Genomic DNA, 26,718 nt, shown 5'->3' on the forward strand with positions numbered 1-26,718 from the left:
GTTACTTCTCCACATAACCCTCAGTGTTGCAAATTTCATGATACTTCCCATGTCCTCTGTTTGCATCTATCACCTTCTGAGCCTTGTTCAAACACTGCATGTTGATAGATTTAAAAAAGAAAAATTTAGAAGCATTAGAATGAATGTCCTGTGATCAGTAAGATGGGAATGTTACTGTAAAAGTTCACCCTGTGTTCAAAGAGGGGGAAAAAAATTGCAATCGAAGCAGTTAAAAAGAATGCGCTCTCTCATGTTCAAGAAATCTGTTTAACCATGTAACATTAATATGATGAAAAACTTGTTCCAAATCGGCTCTATAGGAGTTTACTTTTATGTAATATTGTTATAAAACCCCTGATGTCTTCAAATGATCCAAAATTTTAGTTTGTAGTGTTTGCTTTTATTTTTAAAGACTAATCTATGGTGCAAAAATATGTCCATCCAAGCCGAACAACTGCTGAACATCTGGCTGTATTGCAGAGGAGCTATTACAGTTTCCAGATTTGTTGGGATATGTTGTTCCTAATGACAACCAGTAGGGGGAGACAGAGACAGCTTTTCCTTACCCACAAATAAAGCATGGTCCACATTTCTATTTGACAGTTTATAGTAGGAGTCACAATGGCACAGTATCAGCAGTAAAAGAAGATATATTTAATTAAGTTATTTTGTTGGTTTTACTACTACTACTACTACTAATAATAATAATGCTCAGATTATGACTTCAGTTAGACTTCATACAGATCCCCGTGCAGTTTATCCATGAAAATTCTCAGTGCAATCCTGTAATTACTGATCCTTATTCCAGTGTTATGAACATATGTCAGCACTAAGTTTGGGTCCATACCTTCTGCCTAATTTACCGCCTATCATATCTATGTGCTCGCGTGCAGCCTTGTTCATTACTTCTCAGGATCTGCTTTCATGTCACCCGTCTAATCCTCTAACTAACTCCCCTGCTTCCTGTTAACAAGGTAAGGTTAAGAGTGAAGAGGTCAGGGCAGCTGAGGTACAGTTTGAACAGTTCATCTGACACTGATGGATTAACGTTCCCAGGAGAGTATAGAGAAGGGGAAAATCTCCTGGAACGAGAAGAACGTTAATGACATGCAGTGGTTGCAGCACTGAAGGACAAGATTGAGGAAGGGACCAGAGAACCCTATAGAGGCCCACAGTGTTAGTGACACTACATACTGATTGTCATGGTCCGGGTGAGTGCCGGGTTTTTCCAGAGTCCACGTTTCCACCTCTAAGCTGAGTTGCTTTGATTTGTTTTGTTTTTTTGTTGTTTTTTTTTTACATAATAGAGATATAATTAATACCATCATGTTCATTAATGTGCTCATCCTGTCCAGAACAGAGGGGGCCTATTAGAGATGGAGATGGATAAAAAGATAAATCTGGTTTATTTGGTTTCATTTGAAGTGGAACCAGATTCCACTGTTGTTTTAAAAACATTACTTTAAAGTAAACACATTTTTCTTTATTCCTTTATTACTAGTTTTATATAGAACTTGTGTTCCCATTTTATATACTGTTTTTGGTAGATTTTTGGTCTTTTCCCACTAAGCAACATTAATAAAACATACTTATATTTATTTATTTAAAAGTTTCAAATGATCAATGCATTTGGTTTATTATCATCATGTGATTGATGAAACAAAGTATTTCAGACACAGATGTAAACACTTGGGCACTCTGGGACACTTCTGACACCACAGTGCATGGCATGCACGGCATGTACCATTTAATGTCAGCACTGCAATCAGCGCTTCAGTGAGTCATCTGCTTGCACATGCAGGAACACAAGAATCATGAGGCAGCCTTGACATGAGGTTTGGCAGGTTGCCGGAAACAGTAAACACCTCAGTCTGCCGTGGAGAGCAGAGAGATGATCACAAGAACGGGTTTACAATCAGCGACATGCTTTTTTCTTTTAACCCGACCTGTTCACATTGAGGCATCTGTAATGGTGAACGGTTTATGAGGAAGTGATGTGGGGCATGAGCACAGCTGAGCCTGGTACGATGAACCAAGGAACCTCCACTCAGGCAACTCCCTGTCGCAGTATTTGGGTCACACTTAGTCACATTAAATCCGGTTTTCAGGATTAAAACTTGAACTTGAACTAGTTTTGCATGTGTGCTGATATGTACAGTGATATGGATGTTGCATAGCAATTGTAAATGCATTTTAAAAAGTGAAAACAAAAAGAATCTATCCTCTTTTCAGGTTGCATTAGTATTTTAAGTAACAGAATTTTAAGAACATTTTACCATAGTAACAACCTTCGTAATGATAATAATTTAAAACAGTTAAATTCATATCTAAAGCTACTTGTAACTGAATTTATTAGTTTTTTATTATTATTTGTATTGCTGTAAGGACATAAAGTATCATATCTAAAAGCTAAAGTTGTTTTTTTTAGATTGGTACTTAGAATTTGTATGTGTGTGCGTTTGCATAGCTTTGCTCCCACATACATCCACCATAAGTACATCAGCACTGTCAGTGGGCAATGTACAGAGATCACTGGAGGTGATGTAGAGAGAATAGGGTGGGGTTTACTTGGTAAAAGGGGCGTCCTAGAGACGCCGAAGAATCCTTCTATACTTTAAAAGGAAAACATACATACACAGCTCTCATTACAAACCTCCTGCCTCCCCTTCTTTTCTATTGGTAACTTTTATCTCTTATGTCACCACCAATGATGATTCCTTCATCTCTGTCCTGCACCAAAGGTATATAAGCACTGCATTAAGTTGTCACATAGTCCAGTCAACGAATACTCTTCATCCTCAGTGAGACCAGCCACATCAGGTCGAGATAGACTCAAGCTACTCAAATAGCAAGCTGGTATCAAGATGCCTAACACCAACAGAATCATTTCGGAGACGAGGAAGGCAGAAAAAGGTGATTTTTTAAATATATTTTATCTAAAGATATATAACTTTTTTTTCCTTTCCTTTTTCCAGCATGTACATACTACAGTGATATGCTTTAAATGTACTCACTGAGGTGAACCAAACTGCATTTTCAGCAGTGAAGTGTTTTTCATCCTCACAGGCAGATCCTGAGAGAACAGTTGACCAGAGTTTGTCTGTATAAAAATGTCTTTAAAAAAACCTATATTTATTTACAATACTTTCACATTTCTGCTTGTTGTTGATGGGTTTATAATGGTATTATTCCCTGGGAGCAATGGTTTAAAAACAAAAAGCATCATCTGCCTGAACCAGATGTAACCCATGGGAATGCATTTATGTATTATACTGTAAGTTACAAGAACAGCTTCGAAAATGGTCACATGTTTTCAGCCTCCACTGAACAGATACTGTCTTTACAAATAGTGTCTTTGCAGATCTTATCATAGCTTATAACTTGTCTGTACTCATCTTAACTAATGCAAAACAAAAGTCAAAGGGTCAACAGAAACACAGTAAATGAATCAGTACTATAATTTAGAAAAAGCCAAAAAGAATACATGTATTACAATTCCAGGTATCATCTACTGTTTTTTGTCTAGTCTGTTTTCTGTCACCACAATTTTCAGATATATTGCAGCAGATATTTTAAACCATTTAGATATGAGCAGCTACATGTTTGTAGATTAATATTCTGAGATGATGCGTGTTGATATAAATACATCCCATTACTTTTGTTTTTGAAGGTTCATATCTTAATGCAGTGAAGATTAAGTGTCCTTACCAAAACACTGAGACTGCATCCTTATGCGTGACAGCAAAATATCACTTTCATATCTGGCTTAAGTGCCTGTTATGCAACAATTAATCAGTTAGAAATTAAGAGGGAAGTGATTTTGCTAAGATCAGCCTTCTGCATTATTAATTTTAGGGATGCCCATGTTGCATGTGTTGCAATCCATTATCTTCACATTAACTCTGACTTTAATTCAGCTAGGTGTGACTTGACACTTGGATGACTTTCCTATGATCTTGTGGCAATAAGCTAGCTTAGGATCTAGATCCCCAACTTATCTGATTTGCACAGACAGATCATGTCACTCTTCTCATCTCATAATCTGCTTTGAGCTTCACGCTGCACTCTAGTGTGACTGAAGCCAACCCCAACAGCATCTCAGATGTCTTGGTCATTCCAACTGCCTGGCATGAATCCACCACTGACTCTGGAAAGCATGCAATCTCTGATGTGATGATCTGACAAAGGCAGATGCCTTTCTAAGTATACCCAGTTTTCCTGTGGTTCACTTCATCACCGCTTGAGATGCACCTGTCACCTAATATTTATACCAGTTAAGAATATTGATGTTAATAAAGGTTTCTTTGGTTTCAGGAAAAAAGGCCAAAGTGGTAAAAACGCCCACAGGTAAGACTTGAATCCTACCACAGGTTGGATTATCTTTTTGATTTTCTTTTTTAAATCATGCCTTCTTTAAAGGCTGGCCCCACTATGGTTCATCTAACGTTTAGTATCTCCTGATATTTATTGTTATTTTACTCAGCAGAGAAGATCCCAGGGTATGAGACAAATATCCCTGAACCCAAATGTAGAGCTGATCTTATCAAATGTAAGTTTGATTGTGCAGTTTTTTTTTTTTATAATTCTTTCCAAGCACCATTTGTTAAGTTATTGTTTATTATTATTTATTTTTTGCTTTGTCAGATTGGATTAACTTGTCTCTGGATGACAAAACAGCCAATAAAATGCTGTGGATCACAGAAGGTGGTGCCAAAGTGGCCAGAATGACTGATAACCTCACGTGTCCTGTCTTGGACAGACCAGAGCGATATGAGTACGCTCCACAGGTAGAGTATGAGGATGCATTTAGCCAGAAATGGCATACATTACAAATGTATTTTCTGCTCATTTTAAATGTTTACAATGGTGTAAAATTAGATGTGCTTGGAAACAGTATGTACCCCAAGTTTATTTCAAACCTGAACCTACTGGTGTTGTATTTCCAAAAGGAGAAAGCAATGCTGCTTGTATTATAGTGACATTATCACCTCTGTGCATAAGGTTCTTTGCAAAGAGGGAATCCTGGGAAGACGAGGCTACTGGGAAATGGAGTATTCTGGATGGGTTGTGATTGGAGTCGCATACGAAGGAGCTGGAAGAAGGAACAAGGATGGGCCCTGTGGCCTGGGAGAAAACGAGGAGTCCTGGGGTCTCGGCTGGAGTGGTTCCAGCTATCATGCCTGGCACAACGGTCGCATTACACAGATTGTGGAGCTTCCCAGGTGCTCCACAATAGGTGTATATGTTGACCAGCCTGTTGGTGTCATTGATTTTTATGCTGTGGAGGATGTGATTGAGGGAGGAGAACGCAATGGGAAAAAGGAGGTTAAACTTTTGAAGCAGTTTAAGAGCTCCTTAAAGGAGAAAATGATGCCAGGTTTATGGGTAGGAACAAACTCTGACTGTGTAATCAAAAAGAAGGAGGAATAAAGGAGTGGAAGCATAGAGGCAGATTATAATCATATCTAAAATTGAGTGGAGCTGAACTCTTGTTGGGTGAGGAGTGAAGTAGCTGTTATCCTATTGCAATAAAGCTGCAATAAGGCTGTTTTATATTTTACCAAAACACTACAGTATCTCTGAGGAAAACAGAAAATTAAAAAAAAAAAAACATTTTAATCAAGGGAGCAAAGTGCAATTAGAAGATATTCAGAAAGGAGTCACCTTCTGAATGTTGTCCACACTGTTGGATTTTTCTGAAAACACAGGACCACTCAAGGTTTATACTAATATATATGTGTGTATTTGTATTTCTCTATTGTTATTGTTTGCTAAGAATGTATATTTAGTTAGACATAAGTGTATGTAAAATGTTAAATATGAAAAAATGTTAATCAAAAATAAAGTATGGAAAAAGGAGACTTTTTTTCTTTTTTTTGCTAATGTGAATGTTGCTATAGTATGAAGACAGCAAAAATATGCAAAAAAACAAAAACAAAAAGTAGGGACAGAATCAGGATTTAAGCAGTACAGTAGTACACTCACAAGGTGCATGTTAGACTCATTGTAAAATCAGACCAAGTCCCAAATCTAATTGTGATTCCCCAGAGTGCTGCTATGGAAATTACATAAGGCTGGTGTCTAACTGTGTAGTAGGTGTAAAATTTCAATTGGCATAAATGAAATATAAATAAATAAAATCCAAAAGGGATATTGCAACAGAATTAAAATGATGAATCTAAATATTTGAATTAAAGCTTATTTTCTTACCTGGCAGAAAGACTTTCTCTTTATTCCTATTATCTAATATAATCGGTATAATTTAAATTAATTAAACATGCAGCATATTCAAATTTGGATAAATTCGGGATTACATACAATTCATCTTTTTGAGATTTGTTTTTGGTTCTATACTGAAAATGAAATTAATTGCACGTTTTCTGTCTGTGGTCAATGTCTGAAGCTTTTTAAGTAGTTAAAATAAAGTCGTATGCACAGTGTTAAGTTTGCACAACATAAAACTCCTTCAGTGTTGTTCAGTAAAGAAGACTGACTAGAGACTGCTTCCCTGGAGTTTAAAGGGGCTCACTTTGACATGTGAGATGCTCCAGCTCGAACATTAGTTTCTGTCTTTGACAGCTTGACCTTACCTCCCACTGCTTTCAAAACTAAAGCATCAGCTTAATAGGAACTAAAAGTGGCACTCATTTAAAACTGTTATCCTGCCCACAAGGCACCCACAGACGTCAGTGGTATATCAGCTAAATATGCTGCAATTTTTTTAATGTAATGTAATATTTAGACAGAGATACTGACCCCTTGGAAGACCCCAGTTGGATGTTAGACATATTGATATAGATTTAACAAGTGCCAAGAAAAGCCCCAGTAAGCAATGCATTCAAGTCAATCAGGTATTTGACACACTTTTTTTTTTTTCTTTTTTCTAAATGACATCAGAAACAGCAGTATGCGACATTACGTGATGGCAGAGCTTCAGTTCATCTTTTGTCATTTTTTTTTTTTTTTTTTTTTTTTTAATAAATAGGACAGGGGGAATGAATGAGAGAAAGAGGGGGAGAGAAAGAAAGAAAACCAAAAGGGAGAAGAGACGGTGAGAAGGGGGGGGAAGAGAGAGAGAGAAAAAAAAAAAAAGAACTCCTGGGTCACCTGTATGGAGAAAAAAAAAACAAACAAACAAACAAAAAAAACAAACAGAGGAGACAGCAAACAACAAAGAGCAACATAATAATAGAGAAAACAAAGCACCATCACAATAAACTAGCTAGTCATAGATATCAATATTTACTAAATAATAAACGATATTGTGCAGCACGCAAGATAGACAGCGCACAGTGTGCTTTGAGGCAGCAGCCAAGAAAGCTTTAGTCCGCGTCTGTGAATACCCATGTGTGTACACCTGTGTGGATCAGCATGCTTGCATTCCAAAGGTTTCTCCATGTAATGATCTGCTAGGGAGTGTGGGGGGGCCACAGCCCCGTCCTCCAGGGTGTGAAGCGGGTATGGAGGAGATCAAAACTCCAGACATCCAGAGGCCCCCAGAACACAAGAGACCATGGAAGACCAACAGAGGGGCAGCCGCGCCACTGGTATTTGACACACTTAAACTGTTGTCATTGCTTCTGCATACTGTACATACAATGACAGTCATGTCAGCGTTGAGACAGCAGAGGACATACAGACATTACCCTTCCAGAAGCAGGTCAGTAGAAATCTCACTCTTCAAAGGGGGTCAAAATGAAGTCACGTGTAGTCAAATCAATGCTTTCTGTACTTTATCCATTTACTTATTCTTAATTAGTAATACTCAAAAACTGCACCTCTAGCTTTAGGCAGTTAAACACCAACCAAATTGAGCTTAGCTTAGTTTATTTAGGCTATTTCAGTGTGATTCTTGTGATGAGTATATATAAGAATTTACAGCCAGTACAGTTAAACCGATATGACAGGTACAAACATCCATCATTGACCAAAGAAAATGAAACCGGAGACTTGGATCCAAGAGTAATAAAACCCACGGTGTCACCTCACTGCGTGTTTTGGATGTGTATATGTGATCATATGATAGGTATGAGAGTTGGAAGAGTGGAAACTCTCTGCTGGTGTAATGAGCAAAGTGATATATGCTATAAAGCAAATGGCACATATGGTCACACATATAGCATGGCATAAGGAGGATGCAGGGTGAGGGTGGGAGGAATGACCAGCAATCCCTGCTGTTGTGTGAACATGCTTTGCAAACAATACAGACAGAATTTAAAATATCCCTTTAAATATTTTTGAATTGAATGTTAGAACGTTTTATGTATCTTCCCGTAGGAGCGTGATATGATGAGAGTTGGATTTTCTCCAATGTCCTGTTTTCAAACACTCTCCGAGCTTTTTGTGTGCAGCAGATAGAACCAGTTACTGACCAGTACTAAGTTCTGTTTGTTCCAGTGTGCTTCCACAATATTATTCCTTCATGGTTCCGCACCACCTGATCGACAGCAGAAGCTACTCAAGCATTACTGTGATGAAGTTATACTGGTTCCAAAAGATTTGTTGTCACGTATCTACTAGCCCACATTCACACTATCTGCAGTCTAACATGGACTGATAGGGTCACCAGTTTCATGTTGCTCTTTCGCTCCATGTTATCTATACATAACACTTTACACTGTTGTCATGCTCTGCTGCTGGACAAATGTTTCACATGTATACTTTTCTGGTTGCAAGTAGCAATTGTGGCTTTTCTTTTCCAATTGTGGCTGTACTACTCTCTATTTACTATTAAAACATACAATAATAAAGTATTTTAACATGAAGCTAATCAATGTATTTTTTAAACATATTTTTATTTATCATATATGCCCATAATGAAAAGTGCCCTCAGCAGAAACAGTGATGGACGAAATTATTAAACAGCACCACCTGCTGGATCGTACTTGTCAGTACACCACAACAGAAAACCAAACCACGTGCACACAAAAATTGATTTCTCTTTTTTGGATCTTTCGTTTTTGTATGGAACATATGGAACATCACAAAACATGTTAAAGTGCTATTGTGTGTACTTTTTTTCTCTAGAAAATTAATCATGAATGTTGTTTAAGGGAATATGGGGAAAATTATGTTCTATGTTATCACTTGTCACATAGTGTAGATCACGAACTTTAACTATTTTACCTATTACTTCGCAACACAATACTTACAATGAATAACAAATTATTATCTAGAAAAATTGTTTTCATAGTAGGAACTAATTCAAAATGACCTTAAACCTTATTGTAGATTGTAGATAATCTATGTGTGTATTATGCGAGATCTACATTATTAGGAAAAGTCTAATCAATTGAAAATTAAATAAATAATTAATTAACAACAAATTAAATAAATAATTAACACGGTATAAGCTCAATCAGTGAATGGGCATCAAACAAGGTCGCTTTCAAATGACAATACCAATAACAAACCTTTGACCAGAGAAATCTTCCTGTGATTTAATCATCTGATGGATGCAGCTGAATAAAATGTTGTTGGTGTGATTTATGCTTGACCTTTGGCCTTTCAAGCTAATGTTGCCATTTTTTCCTCACTAAAATAAACTGCATTTCCCATAATCCTATGAGAGGGCCCCACAGGTTGTTAAGCGTGTAACAGGAGACTATTAGTAGTCATGCAGCTGTCTGTCACTGCATGCGGGCGACTGCTCACTATGTTAAAAGGGAGTGGTCAATAATTACTGTAGGCTAGCTGATTTGTCCCACGTGAGAACGGGACATCCTGAGCATCCTGGATAAAGACCTTCCTGGATAAAAGCAAATGGCCTGGACACGTGAGCTAATTATAAGACAGCACGATTATTATTGAGTGTTGAGAAATAGCTTGAGTGTTTGCGTCTAGGTCGCAGGATTCTGAAAAGCTCATTTCACAGGAGATACTCTTAGATTAAAGATACTGCCAACCAGGCTTCAGGACGCTCCTGCTTACACTAAGGGCAGGGATAGCTCAGTGGGTAGAGTGGCGGCCCCATGATCGGAAGGTCGGGGGTTCGATTCCCCTGAACAGCTACCCTGAGGTACCCCTGAGCAAGGTACCGTCCCTACACACTGCTCCCCGGGCGCCCAATGGCTGCCCACTGTTTCACTGAGTGAATGGGTTAAATGCAGAGAGGGATTTTCCCCACGGGGACCAATAAAGTACACTTCTTTCTTTTCTCTTGTCTCCCGTGTTCTTATCATACCACTTAAAATGCTTTTGATATCTTACTCCTGTGCTACAATAACACCAGCTCTCCTGAGGCATGTGTACACTGCTGATTATCAGCATTCAGCTTCTCTTTGAGTGCCTTTCTTCCCGTTAAGCTTTTGTACATATAAGTATATAACAGGCATAGTTTTAATTACTCTCAATCCGTCAACCTTAAAGCGCTGTACTTTCTTTCTTCTTCTTCTTTTTTTATAGCTGTATTAACGGAGCATCATTAGTTTTCTTCTGTACTCTCTACAATCAGCTATACAAGACGCTGACTTGGCATAGCAGAAAAAATATATAAGAAGGGACCATCTCGGAAAATTATTTTTGCCTAATTGTGGGAGCCTTTCAAGTCTAGACAGGCTAATTATAAAATAATTGGTTATCTTATATTTTAATGCAGCTTCTGAAGGTTTTACATCTGTTCTTAAGGCTTCTTTTTCTTTTAATAATTTAAACTTTAATAGATTTAAAGTGCCTAAACAATCCATCAACCAAATGTCAAATTGCTTTCCTAACTCAAAACTTTACTTTGTCTTGCACATGGCATGGTTTTGGAAGTAAGCCAGAGCCTTAAAGCCTTTGTCTCATTGTGCCCCTCATTCTCTGAATATTTTGGCTTTTATTGGGGGTGCTGACTCAAGACTGGCATCCAAATCTCTGATTGTAGTAAAGCTACACTGAGAATTTAAATAATGCAAGGGGCAAAACAGAAGAACGAGAAAACAGCTGTTTTTTGTTTTTTTTAATGTGTGTGTGGGAATTCTTGAGTCACAAACCCACACTCAGCAAAAGACAGAGAGGCTGTTAAGGGCAGGGCAAGAGGGAGGGACAGTGAAGAAGAAGAGGGGGAGGAAGAAAGAAGGGGCTCACAGAGAGTGCACTGTTAGTGGACAGAAAAACAGACTGAGTGCTAACAGCCAGCGTAGGTAGAGCACCAAGCGAGGACTGCTGCTACAAGTCAGACCAGAGTGAAACAGTCGACAACAGAGAGGGAGATTCACACGTCCACGGAGAGCAGCGGAGTGTAGCAGAAGAGCGTTGTGACTGTTTGGGCAACAGGAGCTCGTGGTAGCCAAGAAGAAGGCTGCCAAGCCTGAAGAGATGCTGTGAGGAACAGTGCCAAGTGATGGAGCTTGAAGCAGCCAGCAGGCAGGCGCGATTAGTCAGGTATATACAGCAATATGGCATCTTTATTAACATTTATGTCTCATGTAGTTCTAGATGGTTGCACAGTTAAACATCACACTTCTTAATCATTTATCTTTATTTAATCTTTGGTCAATAATGTGACAAATTGTGAGCAAAGTTGCTAAAGGTTAACAATACTGTGAAGCAGCTTTGTGGCTGATATTTATTATCTGTGGCTGAAACACTCAGTGGCCCCCTGAGGGACCTCTTTGAACCTGTGCTAAACTTTTCTGTAGTAACTCAGCAAGTTTTACTCTTATAAGCATCAACTTTATGGCTTCAACACCTTAAAATGTGCAGCAACCAGCAATCTCGTGTCCTCAGAAATGACAGCCCAGTTAAGAGTCGAGAGAGTGTCCTACGTCACTGCTTTGCTTATCAAGGTCAAACGTATTTTGATAGCTTTCGTTGGCTTTTAAAAGTATGAGAATGTGGGAGACATGCAAATGTTTTTGTTGATAGAGAGAGGGAGAGGATTATTTTCTGGGGCAATGTATTCAACATGGTCTGTGTCCAACTTCACATGATGCTTCAGAGTCCTCGGGCATCACAAAGCGCACTCTGTGTCGTGCACAGACCCACCGTTTGTCCTCCCCACCATCCCTCTTTAGCATTTTAAGTCTTCTCCTCTCTGAGGTGGTGACCCTCACTGATTAAAAAGGAGATTTTCCAAATATTTCACAACACCCACAGAACCCCCAGTGGCTATGAGGTTGTTGGTCTCTAACAAAGACGTGACTGAGTTCTCTCATTTACTCCATGCCGCGCTTGTAGGGAAATGTGGTTGATACCGGCAGAGCTTGTGGATACCAAATCATATCAAACATCTGGTTCATCCATGCAAGTGTTTGTGGTGGCTCAACGTGAGATGCTCCTCGTGATTTATTTTTTCATCTTCAAGTTCATCTGTATTAGTGTTTCACAAAGGTCACAAATGAGCCAAGAAGGCCGTAAAAATACATCTTTGATAAGGAAGCTTAAGCAGGTGTAACTCGAAATTTCAGTTTCTCCATTGGAGTTATTTTGCTGTCAAATATTTATGGACGAATGCAAATGCCTTACATAATATGCACACACAAAAGAAATGTAAGGAATATTTTTGTTGTAGTACATGAAGAAATATATAAATATATACTGCACACTAATAGTAAAAGAAACAGTAATAAGAAAGTAGTTTAACATAAAATACCAAATCCACTGATTGTTGTATATTGTCACATATAAACATGCAAAAATTTTATTTTCCCTTTTATATTTAATTTTTTATACTACTATAGCATTATTATTATTATTATTATTATTATTATTATTATTATTATACAAAGTAAACAACTTTTACTTTCCCACCACCATGCTCCTTTATTTGGGTTTTCTATTCTCAGCGATCCACACTGCAGTTATGCAGTTTGGACCAGATAGTGTCTCATACCAGCCCTGTCCCTGCTGCCAGATTGGTTTTCACACAGTCCCAGCCCCTCCCTACCACCACAGCGACGCAGCTGTCACCTGTCAGTTTGCATGGTGGGGATGCGCATCGGCCTGTTATGGCTCAGAATAGAATTGTGGGAGAGTTTTTCTGGAAGTATGGGGCAACCACACCAAGTCCTTGAGAGAATGAACAGTTGAGCAGGGAAAAATCTCAACTATATAGGAATGTGGCATTTGTTACGTCGGAGCTTACAGGGCTGCTGGTCAGTGGAGTGACTGACTGCTTCTACAGAGGGGGACACTGATTCAGATTGGACTGGTAAGCGGTTACATCTTAGCCATACCAGCTTCAAGTAGCTCATTTGAATATGTGGGCAGAGTCATCTTACAGCCATGTATCTTGGTATTCAGGGGGTCTATGTGGAACTTTATGGGGTTTTATTACTGTGTGACTATTTCCTTTTAACTGTTGTTTCCATCTTTTTCCTGTGGTCTGAACACATTTATTTGTCACCCTACAGAATGGATGACCACGACAGAGTAAGCCAAGCGTCCAGCGTGGCCACAATATCTTATTTTCCCGTGGTAAAGTTTTGTTTTCAAATTACAAGGCTCCCGTCTTTGTACGCATGGGTGACCTAGTGTGATGCTGTTAATGCATAAGCACATGTGTGCACACAAATGTATTTTTCCCTGTTTTGGTAACAGGAAAGTGATGGGAAGGTGCAGACATTCGGGAAGAGGTGTCAGTCTGCCAAGAGAGATCCCAACTGCTCTGTGGTTATCAGAGGATGGCTCAACAAAAAAGTACTTTTGCATCATTTGCTTTCATGATCTACTTAAAAAGATCAACAACTTCACTGTTGCATGCGGAAGAGTGTGTGACTGAGTTTACTGAAGAGCAGAGCCTAATTGATCTTCCTCCCGCAGGATAGCTCTGGTTTGAAGCTTTGGAAAAGACGATGGTTCGTCCTCTCTAACTACTGTCTGTTTTACTATAAAGGTAAGAGATCGGCACTTTGTCTGGAGGAGAAATTGTATCATGTGTGGTGATGCATCCCTTCTTTTGTTAATGTCTCATCCATCCTCTTCTCAGACAGCAGAGAAGAATCTGTTCTGGGGAGCATCCCACTGCCAAGCTACAAAATCCTGTTCTGCACGCCGAGGGAATGCAAGAACAGAAAGTTCACCTTTAAGGTATTATTGTTAAACCAAGTCATTGCAAGGCTATAAGGCATTCTCCAATCATGCGTATGTGCATGCAATATTTAAGTGTATATGTAGATTAGGAAATGTGAATTTTTAATAATGAAAAAAACAATTTGTGAATAATATGTGTCAAACTAGGTAGTGCATCAGGGGATGCGCTCTTATTTCTTCAGTGCAGACACTCAGGAGGACATGTTGGGTTGGGTTCGAGCCCTCAGTCAGTCTGCTGCAATGGAGCCAGACAGCTCCATGAACAGGTTCAGTTCTATTCAAAATAGTCATGAGGTTTTACATTCGGTCGTTTTACACTATTTTGACTCATAAGCATTTTTCTGATGCTTTCAGGCGCTGCTCAAGTTATCACGACTTTACGCAGATAGGTGGCAGCAGTGAATCAGTGGACCTCCCTAAATCTCCCTCTGATGATGAGGGTCTATCCCAGAAACACAGGCACGTCAGCAGGATTCTGAGTGAACCGAGTAAGCTCAGTGGTGGAAGGATGGGGAGATCGCACTCAGAGCAGAGGGAGAGGCGGAGCATTCATCAAAGAAACAGCAGGTTGTCAAGTCGTCTGTGTGTGTGTGAATGGCATATCCAAGTGGTTTTCTTAAAAGCTGAAACAATAACTGCAAAGGCTGCTTTGTGCTGTTTCTGCTATATTCACAAACAGAACACCGAGCCCAGATTTAAGCAGAAGAAGAGCTTGTGGTCCAAACAAGGAGGAGGATTTTCTCCTGGGTCAAATCGCACCGTCACAAACAGATGTTATGGCAACAGGTTCTTTGACCTCCAGAGGTCAGCTGGGATCAAGACCACACACACCAATGGGAAGGGTTGACATACGACCCCATGATGACCCGATCATGCTGCCACATACTCTTTACTATGCACCTGCCTCACCGAATCTGGAGTTCAAATCCAATCCCAGCACTCCAGGCTCAGAAAGGTGGCAAAGTCTAAGCAAGGTTGGAACTTTCAAAAAAAGATCTTGATATTTAATTGTTTCATGAGAGTCAATCTGTATAAAACCTAATGCCAAAACTCATCTTATCTCAGAGAAATGGCCTCCAAACAGGGGGATTGGAAAGATTTCCCTCGAATATGAATAAAGTATTCTGATCTGAAAAGTATCCAAGTTGTATCACGCATTTTATCTAACTTGACTAATACAGTGTATTAAAAAGCATCAGCTTGAGTGGAATGGCCCTTTTAAAGCACAGTTTTGTGTTAACAGCTCATGTTTGTCAACCCTTTCTCTTTCCCTGTTTTTAGCCTGCCCCTGTATATGGTTCTGTTCATCATAGCAGTGGGCGAAGACCTTTAGGGAAGGTAAGCAATTAAAAAAATCTTTGTTGTTATTAGTAATGTTAAATTTAATTGAGTAAAATCTTCTGAAACAGATCATTAAAGTCACCAATAACAGTTTTTACTCTCTCTGCACAGTAGCACAGTGTTTGATATTGTGTTCTCTTTTCACATACATGCGGTCTCCTTCCTCAGAGTTACTCCACAGGGGCACATGCAGACTTACTGCCCCCTTTACCCCCCTCATCGAGAGCCTCACATTCTCCACACCCCCCACAACACCACCACCATCATCATCACCATCACCGCAGCCATTTATCTGATTGTGTGCTACCGCCAGCTATGGTACAGCCCAGCCTGCTGAACTGTGCTGTATTCTTACAGCTTTTTGTGTGGTACAACATGCTCAGTGGTGCTGTGGTGTCACGTGTCCTACCCCTTTATTTAAAAAAGAAAACACTGTAGACTTTTTCTAAATGTATTAATACAGTTGTCCTGTGTATGTCATTGACTTGTTATATGTCTGTCACTGTCTTTTATTGTCACTAAGTCTGTTTTTTTTTGTTACTAACAAACTGTGTGTTTGTTATTATAATTGTGTTTTTCTGTTTTATTATGTATTTATACTGTTTTGTCTGCCAAGATTATGCTACATGTACTATAATGACTATTACATGAAGTTGGTGTTTGATCAGTAATCTAAAAATACATGTGTTTTAAGCATTTTCAACATTTATGTCTCTGATTCATGGCAATTCATGCTATAAGCAGATGGTTGCAGTGTGCTAAAGCTTGTGCAGTGTTCTGCAGTGTTAAAACAGCTGAGTTTTAACATTCAGGCAGTAACATTTAAGCATTAATCTACATGTTTCCCTTAATATGATTTAACATTAGCAAGATTTTTTTTTTTAAAATTTAAAGAAAATGTTTATATATATATATATATATATATATATATATATATATATATATATATATATATATATATATATATATATATATATATATATATATATATATATATATATATATATATATATATATATATATATATATATATATATATATATATAAGGTATCTAATGATACATTGAAGGTTTGTGAAGAGGAAGGAGAAATATTTTAAAATCATTGTTAAAAAAAAAAAAAAAAAAGTACTGTGAAACAAAAGGGTGACTATGATGATTTTCAGGCCCCAAAACCTGACCCGAGGGAAATGCCACCACTCCGGCCACTTGAAAGTGATGCAGACGTGAGTGTTCATAATTTCAGCATTTGGGTCTTAACAGTCACCAGACCAGCGCAAACTGAAATCATTTGTTAGGTTTTTTTGTAGTCATGAGTTTGATTTTGTCTCCTCAGGCTGTGTTAACAAGGTTGTGTGGGTGTGACAAACTGCTGCAGTCTCTGTCTGTAGAATTGGCCCAGCTACAAATGGATAAGGTCGGAAATTCAAAAGATTTAATTCTATATAGACAATACATGACCCAAGCATTTAATCTAAAGACACACGCACACACACACATATAAACTTAGCACAAACAGCAAGGAAACTTTTGTGTGGTCGAGTATTTGTTTGCTGTAAAAATGCTTCTTGGAAACAAATCTTACACCATTTAATTCCCTTTAAATGGTGTAAGATTTGGAAGGAAAACGTATTCGTGGGTTGAGCAGCAGAGTTGAGTATGTGGATCGCACCCATAATTAACTTACCAAATCTTCTCTGCCAATCCCAAACAGCTGTTTCTGCTTTTGACTCTTTATTGGTGTCATTTATTGGATTAGATGATTGAAGCCTTAAAACAGAAGACATACTGGGCCTCAGTAGCATGTGGAAGAACCATACACAGCAACAACAGCCTGGTGCGTCCTTCTCGTGCTGCTCATCAGCTTTGTCACACACTGCTGTGGGATGGCATCCCATTCTTCAACAGCATTTGTTGCAAGTCAGTGGTGTGGCGTGATTGTGCTGATCACTCTGGCACGAATAGCACGCTCAAGCTGATACCACAAGTGTTCAGTGGGGTTGAGGTCAGGACTGCAAGCAGGCCATTCCATCCTACCCACTCCCAAATTCTGAAGGTTGTTTCTGATAAGCCCCACTCTGTGGGGGGAAGCGTTGTCTTCTTGGAGGATAGAGTTCGGTCCAGGACTGTGGAGATGTGTGACTGCCAGTGGTTGCAGAATCTCATCTTGATATTTCTCTGACTTTAGTTTGCCTCCAATGATGACATGCCTTGTTTTTTCAGTTGCCTCCACCAAAAGCCATTACCCTATAAGTGCAGCAATCAGCATAGCGTTGTCCACATCTTCTCCACACTTTGGTCCTACAATCCACCTGCTGTAGGCAAAATCTTGGCTCATTGCTTAGCGTAAACAGGCCTGGCAGTGAAGTGCAGTCCTGGCAAGCCTCCTGGCAGCCCTATGAGACCAGGGATTGGTTGTATATAGGCTGTTCTGCATTGTCTGGGTAGAGAGTAGTCAGGCATATTGTCCTGCAAACCTTGACTATAAATTTGTAGAAGACTATCTATGGTGCTGACAACATGAGGAAATGGTCTTCTTGTGGTTAACTTCTTGGTCCTGTCTCTAGCATCCACTGTTATATGGAACTTGGCCTTCAATTTGGAGACGATACTGGGATTCACTCCAAATAATGCTGCAGCTGGGTTTTGCAGAACACTAGCTTGAAATTGCCCTATGGCACAGGCTCTATCTAGCTTAGAGCAGACACTAACTGACTGCTGTAGCAGGGTCCCTGCTCACAGGTGCAACCCACCTACTCTACCTACAAATGGATTTTCCTTGTAAATATGGCACCATTTAAAGGGAAATAAACACGCTCTACAAAGGAATAAGATTTATTGGCAAGAAGCACTATTACAACCAACTAATAATCAACCAAACACCAATTTCTTTACTTTTGGTTCCACTCAACTAATAGAATTTAAAAAAAAAAAAAACATATAGGTTCACTCCCAGTACATTTATTTATTAGGACACTGTGACTTTTTAAGAACAATTATTACAGAAAAAATAGGACAGTCGTAAGAAAAGTTACTGAACTTATTGAGTAATTAAAACATTTGTGCAATTAAGCTACGAGAAGTACAGCCAGATTTTGTTTATGTTTATTTAGAACTTTACACACATATAAAGTTCTTTTCCTCACATCTGCGCGTGTTTCAGGACAATGTCCAGTGTGCTTTGGAAGTTTCCAGACTGCAGCTAGAAGAGTGGAAGAGCCATGGACCCCAGGCCCACGAGGAAGCGCTGACCGAGAAGGCTTTGTTACAAGAGGAGCTGGTGACAGTCCGGGCCAGAATGTGTGACGTATCACTGGTGTGTTAAAAAACAAAAAACAAAAACCCTCATATTAGATTACAATAATATTTCTTCACTGATGCTGAATCATCAACTATGGGTTATTGAACTAATCCTCTGATATTTTCTTTATATTCAGGAAATAGAGCGGGTTTGGTGCCAGTATGAGAGGATGGAGAGTGAACTGTCTGTTGTCCGTTCACAACTTCAGCACATCTGTAACTTTGGAATGCCACAAGTAATTTTACACTACAAACCAAATAGTTTTTGCCTGATAAGACCCATGGCCTCCCAAAGAAACTTTGTTAAAGTGTGCACAACAGCTATTGAAAAGTTTGCCTCAAATTTGATGATCCTCATGTGGGGAGTGGGGCTCAAAATGTGAAACTCTCTTATATTTTGATGTTCTATGTGGATCATGTCCATGTTCTATCCAATCAGGAGCAATCTCAGGCTCAGAGAGAGCTGTGGATGATGGAGGACATACTCGATGGACTAAAATCCAATCGGAGTCACTTCCGCTACCTGCTGGGGATACAGAGACATCACTGTGAGCATCAGCTAGACATCCTACTGTAATATTCAGACTCTTACTGCACAACTTTGCTTTCATCCATTTATAACAGTCGATCTTTGCCTGAATCTTTGCATTTCTGAACAATAACAGCACATTAAATGTGACATTTAAATGAAAAAAAGGTTATCAACAACACCAGCTCATTACACTGTCTGAGCTACTGACAACCCTTAAACTCATGTACTCAATAATACAAATGATTGAAATACCATGTTTTAAAGCAAGACACGTGATGTTGTTATTCAGTGCAGATCAGTGCCACATAGCTAATTATAATAATAATTGCTCCTGGCTGCCACTTGGGGCCACCAGTGTATACAGCAGTTTCCTGGTGTAACCTTGATACTGCACATGGAACCTGACAATAACCTGACAATGACCAGAGTCAACACTGTGACCTTTTCTGTCTCTCCCTCAGTGTTTCAGTCCACAGCTCCGCATCCTGGATCCCCTGGCTCTCCCACAGAGTGTCTTCCAGTGGTATGACACTTGTCCATTGTTCATTTGTCAGTGGCCCCTGACATTTGCGCTCTGCTTATGAACAAGCAGGGAATTGTTGTCCATTCAAGTCATTTTGCTGGCTTGCTGGCTACATGATGTTTTTTGGCTTTACAGCATTTGATTTTAGTTATTGATAATATTCATCGTGTGAGGCTAGTTGTTAGAGAGTAAAAACAGAACAGCAAGATTTGCACAGAGCAGCATTCATTTATATGACTATGTCTGGCACAGATAAATTGGCTTTTCCATAATAGTTCCACAGTGTTCATCACATTCCTATGATCCCTGCAGGACGTGGAAGAGGAGCCGCCAGTCCGCCCACCGTTACCCCAGGAGCTACAAGAAAGCCAGAGCAGGAACATGAGCCATGGATGGGCAGAGTCCCCATATGAGGTGGGCAATTTTTTAAAATCCGCCAGAAAAGACATTCAAGTTTGGTAATATTTTCATGGATGTTTCTGATATTTCTATGCTTATGTTTCAGGCAATCTACAGCCACACTGTTGATCCTGTACACAGAAGAGGAAACAGCCAGCCTGCCCTCCTTAATGTGAAAGCACATAGAGATCCCTCCGGTTGGCACAAATATGCTCACTACAGAAATAGGCTGATATTAATACACTGTGCTGTATATTAATTTTTTCTGTCATATCTATTATTAATAGCTTTAGTAGGTGTTCTATGCATAATGCTAAATTATCCCACAGTGGCTTTCTACCCTTACATTTCTTTATACCCATTCTTTTTCCACTTTCCTCTATTTTCATCTCATTTTTAGACTCTCAGTCTGGTTCAAAGTGGATCCCACCAGACACAACCAACCAATCGACCAAGGTTTGATTCTTCATAATTTCCTGTGTGTTGGCATGCGGTGTGATCCAAAATGCTCCAAATATAGAAGCAGTCAAAGCTGATATTTCCTCATTGCAATCACAGCCAAATTCTAATTCTTTGATTCTCTCATCCTCCTTGCAATTAGGGCATGTTGCAGTACCTGTTCTAGACGAGAGGGGGAGGTAGAAGCTCACGTCTCAATGCAGTAGCTCAGCTCAACTGTAGCCACAAACCCCCTCTTTCTCACCTGCACAAATGCATATATATAACAGTATATATAGACAGGCATAGCGAGCAAATATCCATCATAATTTCACACACACAGATTCTTCTGCACAAACAGATTCAAACATAAAGCTATTTTAATCATCTTTATAATGGCTGACAGGGTTTCTCGCTTTATGAATCTTTGAGCTGCAGTCATCATAAATGACTCATATTCTAAACAGCCCATGTTTTTTTCTAGAAGCTGAAGATGAAGATGAGTGAAGAAGAGCAGATTGAGAGAATGAAGAGAAATCAGGAGAGGGTGACTAATAGGAAAAAACCTCCTGTTCCTGCTCCAGGTGCCCAGACTCAGGGTCAAAGTTCAGAGCCAAAAGCAGAGGTTTGCCAAGTAATGAATGAATGAATGAATGACTATATTGTGTTGTATATATATTTACTTTTCTCACTTGGTATTCTCTCAGGCCCCTTTTCCCTTAAGGGTGACGCGAGTGGTTACAGCTGTACTACCGTCTTCGCTTGTGGCCAGACGAGTTTCTGTCGAGGATCCTCCTGCTGAGCTTGATGCTCCACTGGCTGAGCAGATCCCATCTGAGAAACAGCTAAATCTGGCTGAACAGGGTAAAAAACTGTTAAGCAAACCACCCAGGAGGCCCTTGTTGGAGAATCCTGATCAAAACTGGTCTTCAGCAGAGATGGACCAGGATCAGCCCATTAAGAAGACATACAAAGATCAGCATCAAGGAGCATCCAGGACCTCCACGAAAGAGTTACTTTCAGAAGTGAGCAGAACTGAGAGTTTAGAGACGTCAAGCAATCAAATTCGAGATGACGCCGGTTTAGAAAATGGAAGCGCAAGCTCAAATATAAGGGTAAGAAGAAGACAACATTAAGATTCATATGATTAATAAACTAAAAGGATACAATACGATAAATCCATCACATTTAATTTCATATCAGATTGCAGATTAATTTGACTCAGTCTGAATGAGCTCTAATGTGCTGTTGACAGTAGATTTATCTCCTCTGTCGGGATGTATGACAATTGCACATAAACCATTTTTCCTTTTGTTTTTTGTAAATATGCTTTATTTTTTACTTTTTATTTTACTTTCTTGAACTTAATATGTGAACATTGCGTTAAAGTTTAATGCGGATATAAAGCTTGTTTAAACAAACAGCTGGAGATTCTAGATGAAGCAAGAGGCCTTGTATCAGTGTCTGTACAGTAATTCTGAACTACAGTTAATTCAGTATCACTTTTATAAGTGACTCAAAGCCTAATAAAATGTTAAAGCTGTATTTGAGCTGTTATAGAAGGCCTGATGTGACAGATATGTTAATATCATTGCATCAGTTGTGTCATTCAGCAGTATTTATCAATACTGCATAGAAAATTATAAATGGCGCTCTTACAATTATTCTTTTAGTTAAAGTTATTGTTATATGTGCATTTTAATATAAATCCATCTCAACAGAAAGTGGAGCAGTCTACTGCCCTTCTGACCTCAAACATGGACTATGACCTCTGTCTGACCCATGAACAGCGAGAGGCCAAGCTCCGGCGAGTGGAACGAATACGAGAGAGAGTCATAAGAAGGTGTGGGGGGGGGGGCTGTTTTCTTTTTTACACAGTGTAAATGTTCTTTATATTGATGAAAGTCTCAGCAAATTGGCTGTTGTCTGTCTATCAGCGCAGTCAGAGAGAGTGCCACTACACACAGTCAGCTCTCGGTTATGGGAAAGGAGAAGGAAGTTCACCATGTTCCCTCTGATGCAGCGAGAAAACAAAGATTGAAAGCAGGTACTTACTAATTTAGCAATACAGTATTGATTTATATAGATTTACTAACATTATATAGTAGTTGAGTTAATAATTAACTTGTCACTTAGGACACTTGGCATGATTAACAATTAAAGATCACTGAATGTATATAAAAGACAGACATGGACTAGGAGTCTGAAATTGACTGGAAGCATTATTTTTTATAGCCAGCAGGGGGCAACACTTATGGATTCAAAAATAGATTCTATTGAACTCAATTTCACTCAATTTATGACTTCAATCAGCATTTTCCTAATAAGTTTATGTTTTTGATTGCCAGTTTTATGGCAGTTTTAAACAAAAAGGTGTTAATTTTGTAAATTGTTGTGACATTCAGAGGAAAGAAGAAAAACAGTAGTAAGGCCCTTGGCTACCTTGTTGCTATTGTATAAGACCATGGACAATCTGATATCCCCATGTTGGTCTTGTTCCTACATCATAACAATGTCGGTCCAGGATGAACATTGCAGCTGAACAATCTCATTATCTAAGCAGTCTGTTCACATTAGCTAAGAAGTTAGCTAATGCTATTAAAAACTATCACTAGCAAACCAACACAAGTAAGCTAAAGTTGCTTAACAGCAAGCCTAACTTGATTCTATGTCTGTTATATTGCACAAATTAATTAAGGAAACACTTGTAATGTCTACTATTTGTTTTACATAAACATTTTTTTCTTATTCCAAAACTATGATATTACAACAATGTGATTGGTTAGTTGCAATGTTGGTCCTGGGCCAACATTATAATGATGATACAGCAGCTGAACTTACAGCTTTTAACAGTAGTCCACTAGCCAGTGGGTGGCACCATGGTGGCTACGTCAAACTTTTATGATGGTTTCTATATTAGTAGAAGTGCTAACTGCTAACTATTGAACCTGACAGATTAAATCATCTGTGTTTTCAGGCCATGATGGCCATGGAAGCTGTGGGGATAACTTAAGAAGTTCTGGAGAGCTTCAGCTTTCAAGTGCAATATCTGAGGATAAAGAGGAAGAACACCAGCAACTTAATAATCAGGCCAAGTTAGAGAACAGAACACAGCACAGCGGGAGACCGGGGGTTGCCAAAAGTAAGACCAAACGTCCAGCTTCACCCTATCATATCTCATCCATGACTGTTTATCCGAAAGATGGAGGGAAGAGATTCATAGGTCTCAAAGATGATGAACAGAAAAAGGTTGAAGACAATCCTGATGGTGATGATAATGAAAGTGATTCTAAGGCCTCTGATCTGAGAGCCAAATGGTTCCTTTCCACAAACCAGTGGAAAGGATTCATACCTCTACAGATCCCTGCCACAGAAACACTGTGTAATGAGGAGGCAGCAGACAACCAGGCAGCTTCATCTGATGGCATTACTGATTCAAATGAAATGTTATCAGCAGTGAGCGAGAGCTTAGAGAAGATGAAAGAGAACCATTCACTCTTCTATAAGATTGCATGTGACATCAGTATTTCAGATTCAGACATAACAAAGAACGATGGGAATTCATGTGCTCAAACATCATCTGGGCCAGAAGATAAAGACCCACTGTTGATCACTGAGTCTGTGCCAGCCGATGCTGCCAGTAATGTTGGCCCTTCATCTGGCCAAGAGAATAAGGATGTCACTCAGCCTGTGTCATTAAATGGTAATGAAAGTAGTGGGACAGCTGCTTCCAAACCTCGAGATTCAACAGTGGACCTTCAGGAAAAAGCAACAAAAGATGCTTCTGTTTTTGAAAAGAGCGCTGCAGATGAATGTGAGCACAACTCAAGGTCAGAAAGCCAGCTGAAAGTTAAAGAAACTACTGGCAGAGTTTGCATTGGGGACACTGATCCCAAACAGACACTGGATGGAAGTGCAAATCAGACAAGAGAGGAACGTAGTAGAGCGAAAGAGTCAGGGGACAGGAAGTTTGGGCGAGTGAGATCGGAAGAACTGAAAAAGTCTGCTAGTTTATGCGACGAGAAAAATGAGAATGTCCCAGAACAAGGCAACAAAAGCTCTGCTGCTCTATCCAGCTCTGTGCGTGAAGCCGGACGTGTGATTCGGAGTGCTTCTTTCGGAAAGGCGAGAGTAACAGTATTAAGGACAAGTTTATAAAAGAAAGCACAGAGACGGCTTAAGGAGCTTAAGTGAACAAACTCAAGAAGGACAAGAACACAGTTTAGAGTGACTGCAGTGAAAAATGTTAGAAGAATTCAACTGACTGAAGGAGTCTGGACCTAATTTTAAATTACAAATTGTATAATGGGAACATATAGTATCAGAAACACCTTTAATATTTGGTAAGTTTAAACATTTCCACTATCTACTGTTGAACATTTATGCAAATGCAATGGAAAGTCTTAATATTTCATCATAACAAAAACTATGTACTGTATGGAAATAAAGTATTGTTCATGCAGTGGAAAAAACCAAATACCTTCTCTATAGCCGCTGTCTATAAACGCTCTGTGTTTGAGGCTAACATGATCATTCCTCTCAAAATATGCATTCAACATAGCGCAGGAGTCATAGCTAATGGCTGCTCGTGATTGGTAACCCTTTTATTGTTCCTGCTGCAAAATGTGTTGTTGTTTTTTGTATCTCAGATATCCTGATTAATAAAAATGCTGTGTGCCACGTCGAGACCCAGACTCGAGCTTTGTATGTGCCAGAATCACATTTATGTTTTGCTCTCATTTCAGCCCTTTTTTTCCCACCCACTGAAGGTCCCCGCGGTGTTTAGGTGCTTTTCTCTGAGGAGACCTGATGCAGAATTACACGGGGTTGCTGAAAAAGCCTTTGTCACTTTAAATCCTTGCCATGTCTCAGTCGATGACATCATTGTCTGAGAACACATTACATCACCACTTCCCAGGCTCTCTCTCTTAAAGACAGCACCACCTTATGTTTACTGAGCCACACACATATACACACACATGCAGACATACACTGAGAGAGAGACCCACTGATCTGTTTACAAATGTGATATCAATATCAGCACGCATACTAATAACAGTGAGCATACACACTATGTATGGGCTGGTGAATTAATTTGGTGTAAATGGTAAATTAGGAACAGTAATCGTAAATATAGCTTGTTTCTAACAGGGCTATTCACTTTAAACATATTCCTGCAGTCATTAAATATCATTGGCATGCATTCCAGACACCATTACAGGCTGTTAAATGCAGTCCTGAATACATTTAAAGGAGGAACCAGTAAGTTCTGATATAGGCTACAGTATTTATTGTGTGTTTGCAGCATAAAGTGAAAAAAGGTGGTGCATAATATAGACATAATTGTGACTTTTAGAGGCTTCTTCCATAACAATCACAGCATATGCAGACATATTTAACAGTTAGCAACACATAGTTTTGAGATATATGTTAAACATTCACGTGACTTTTTCTAATGAGCTGAAGTTGGACATCCCACAGCTTGCTTTTGCAGAATCATTTATATGCATATATATAACTGCCTTCTATTTAACTGGTGACTCTGTGGGCAGACTGCAGCCCAGAAACACGGGCAGAATTCGCTAGTGTCAAGAAAAATGTCAGCTGGTTATTTGCTCTTCTCTGATATACATACACACTGTATAATTAATCAGGTGTGTGGCCGGCCCGGGAGTGCGCGTGAGTGCGTGGCGCGCGCGTAAATCAGAGAGATGCGGAGAATGCTGAGAGAATGTTTCTTTAAGACCCATTACCTTCCAATCCGACAGAAGGGGGGTCTGTGGTAAGGTGGCGTATCGTCTCTCTCCGCGTCCCCTTCCTCGCTGCTTAGCTACATGTGGGCAGGGAGAGACGGGGGAAAGGAAATAATAATAATAATAATAATAATAAAACATACACTAAGCTTTATTTCGGCTCTGGGTGAGGGCACGCACGCCGAGGCGGGATCCGCGGGGGATGGATCTAAGGAATATTTAACATCAAACATGGACACTACAGGCTCCCCCCTGATGACTGTGGTAAGGATGGAACTTCACACCGCCCCATCGCAACCCAATTTCAACTGAGAGGGATAACAGTGTTCGTCGAAAGACGCAGAAGAGGAGAGGGGAGAAAAAGGCATGCATGTACTAATATATCGGTGGATGCAGTGCGCGCGTGCAAGCGTGTGATAA

General features: G+C 39.5%; 2 protein-coding genes across 7 annotated transcripts; both read left to right on the forward strand.

The window, feature by feature from the left end:
- Positions 1-2,788: 2,788 nt before the first annotated feature.
- LOC146626554 (stonustoxin subunit beta-like) lies at positions 2,789-5,734 on the forward strand. Of its 2 annotated transcripts, none has more exons than XM_085360672.1 (5): positions 2,789-2,913; positions 4,315-4,347; positions 4,484-4,549; positions 4,645-4,787; positions 5,002-5,734. In XM_085360672.1, the coding sequence occupies exons 1-5, from the start codon at positions 2,865-2,867 to the stop codon at positions 5,428-5,430; spliced, it is 720 nt and encodes a 239-aa protein (XP_085216798.1). In that variant the 5' UTR covers positions 2,789-2,864; the 3' UTR covers positions 5,431-5,734. The 2 variants fall into 2 exon arrangements, with proteins under 2 accessions (XP_085216798.1, XP_085216799.1); XM_085360673.1 differs by having other exon boundaries at positions 4,487-4,549.
- Positions 5,735-11,142: 5,408 nt separating this feature from the next.
- plekha4 (pleckstrin homology domain containing A4) lies at positions 11,143-25,226 on the forward strand. 5 transcript variants are annotated; one of them, XM_085361322.1, is made up of 24 exons: positions 11,143-11,364; positions 13,335-13,398; positions 13,522-13,620; positions 13,744-13,816; positions 13,910-14,010; positions 14,161-14,279; positions 14,368-14,580; positions 14,693-14,987; positions 15,295-15,351; positions 15,523-15,672; positions 16,520-16,579; positions 16,690-16,770; positions 18,517-18,669; positions 18,791-18,889; positions 19,093-19,201; positions 19,647-19,708; positions 20,021-20,122; positions 20,214-20,304; positions 20,508-20,563; positions 21,030-21,170; positions 21,253-21,660; positions 22,267-22,388; positions 22,483-22,592; positions 23,523-25,226. In XM_085361322.1, exons 1-24 carry the CDS (start codon positions 11,324-11,326, stop codon positions 24,701-24,703), a joined length of 3,987 nt encoding a protein of 1,328 aa, XP_085217448.1. In that variant the 5' UTR covers positions 11,143-11,323; the 3' UTR covers positions 24,704-25,226. The 5 variants fall into 5 exon arrangements, with proteins under 5 accessions (XP_085217448.1, XP_085217451.1, XP_085217453.1 ...); XM_085361325.1 differs by lacking the exon at positions 11,143-11,364 and adding an exon at positions 12,726-13,132; XM_085361327.1 differs by lacking the exon at positions 11,143-11,364 and adding an exon at positions 12,726-13,132 and having other exon boundaries at positions 13,335-13,353.
- The last annotated feature ends 1,492 nt before the right edge of the window (positions 25,227-26,718 follow it).

This window comes from Diplotaxodon limnothrissa, linkage group LG8 (genome assembly GCF_057381915.1).
Source record: "Diplotaxodon limnothrissa isolate DT_005_m linkage group LG8, D_limnothrissa_male_GT1.1, whole genome shotgun sequence".
Taxonomy (NCBI): Eukaryota; Metazoa; Chordata; class Actinopteri; order Cichliformes; family Cichlidae; genus Diplotaxodon; species Diplotaxodon limnothrissa.

Coding starts and splice junctions, on each gene's coding strand:
- LOC146626554 (XM_085360672.1), top strand. CDS start 2,865: ATGCCTAACACCAACAGAATCATTTCGGAGACGAGGAAGGCAGAAAAA. Junction 4,348..4,483: donor AGTGGTAAAAACGCCCACAG/GTAAGACTTGAA, acceptor TATTTTACTCAG/CAGAGAAGATCCCAGGGTAT. Junction 4,550..4,644: donor TAGAGCTGATCTTATCAAAT/GTAAGTTTGATT, acceptor TTGCTTTGTCAG/ATTGGATTAACTTGTCTCTG.
- plekha4 (XM_085361321.1), top strand. CDS start 13,207: ATGTATCTTGGTATTCAGGGGGTCTATGTGGAACTTTATGGGGTTTTA. Junction 13,817..13,909: donor CTGTCTGTTTTACTATAAAG/GTAAGAGATCGG, acceptor TCCTCTTCTCAG/ACAGCAGAGAAGAATCTGTT. Junction 22,389..22,482: donor CGAGAGAGAGTCATAAGAAG/GTGTGGGGGGGG, acceptor TCTGTCTATCAG/CGCAGTCAGAGAGAGTGCCA.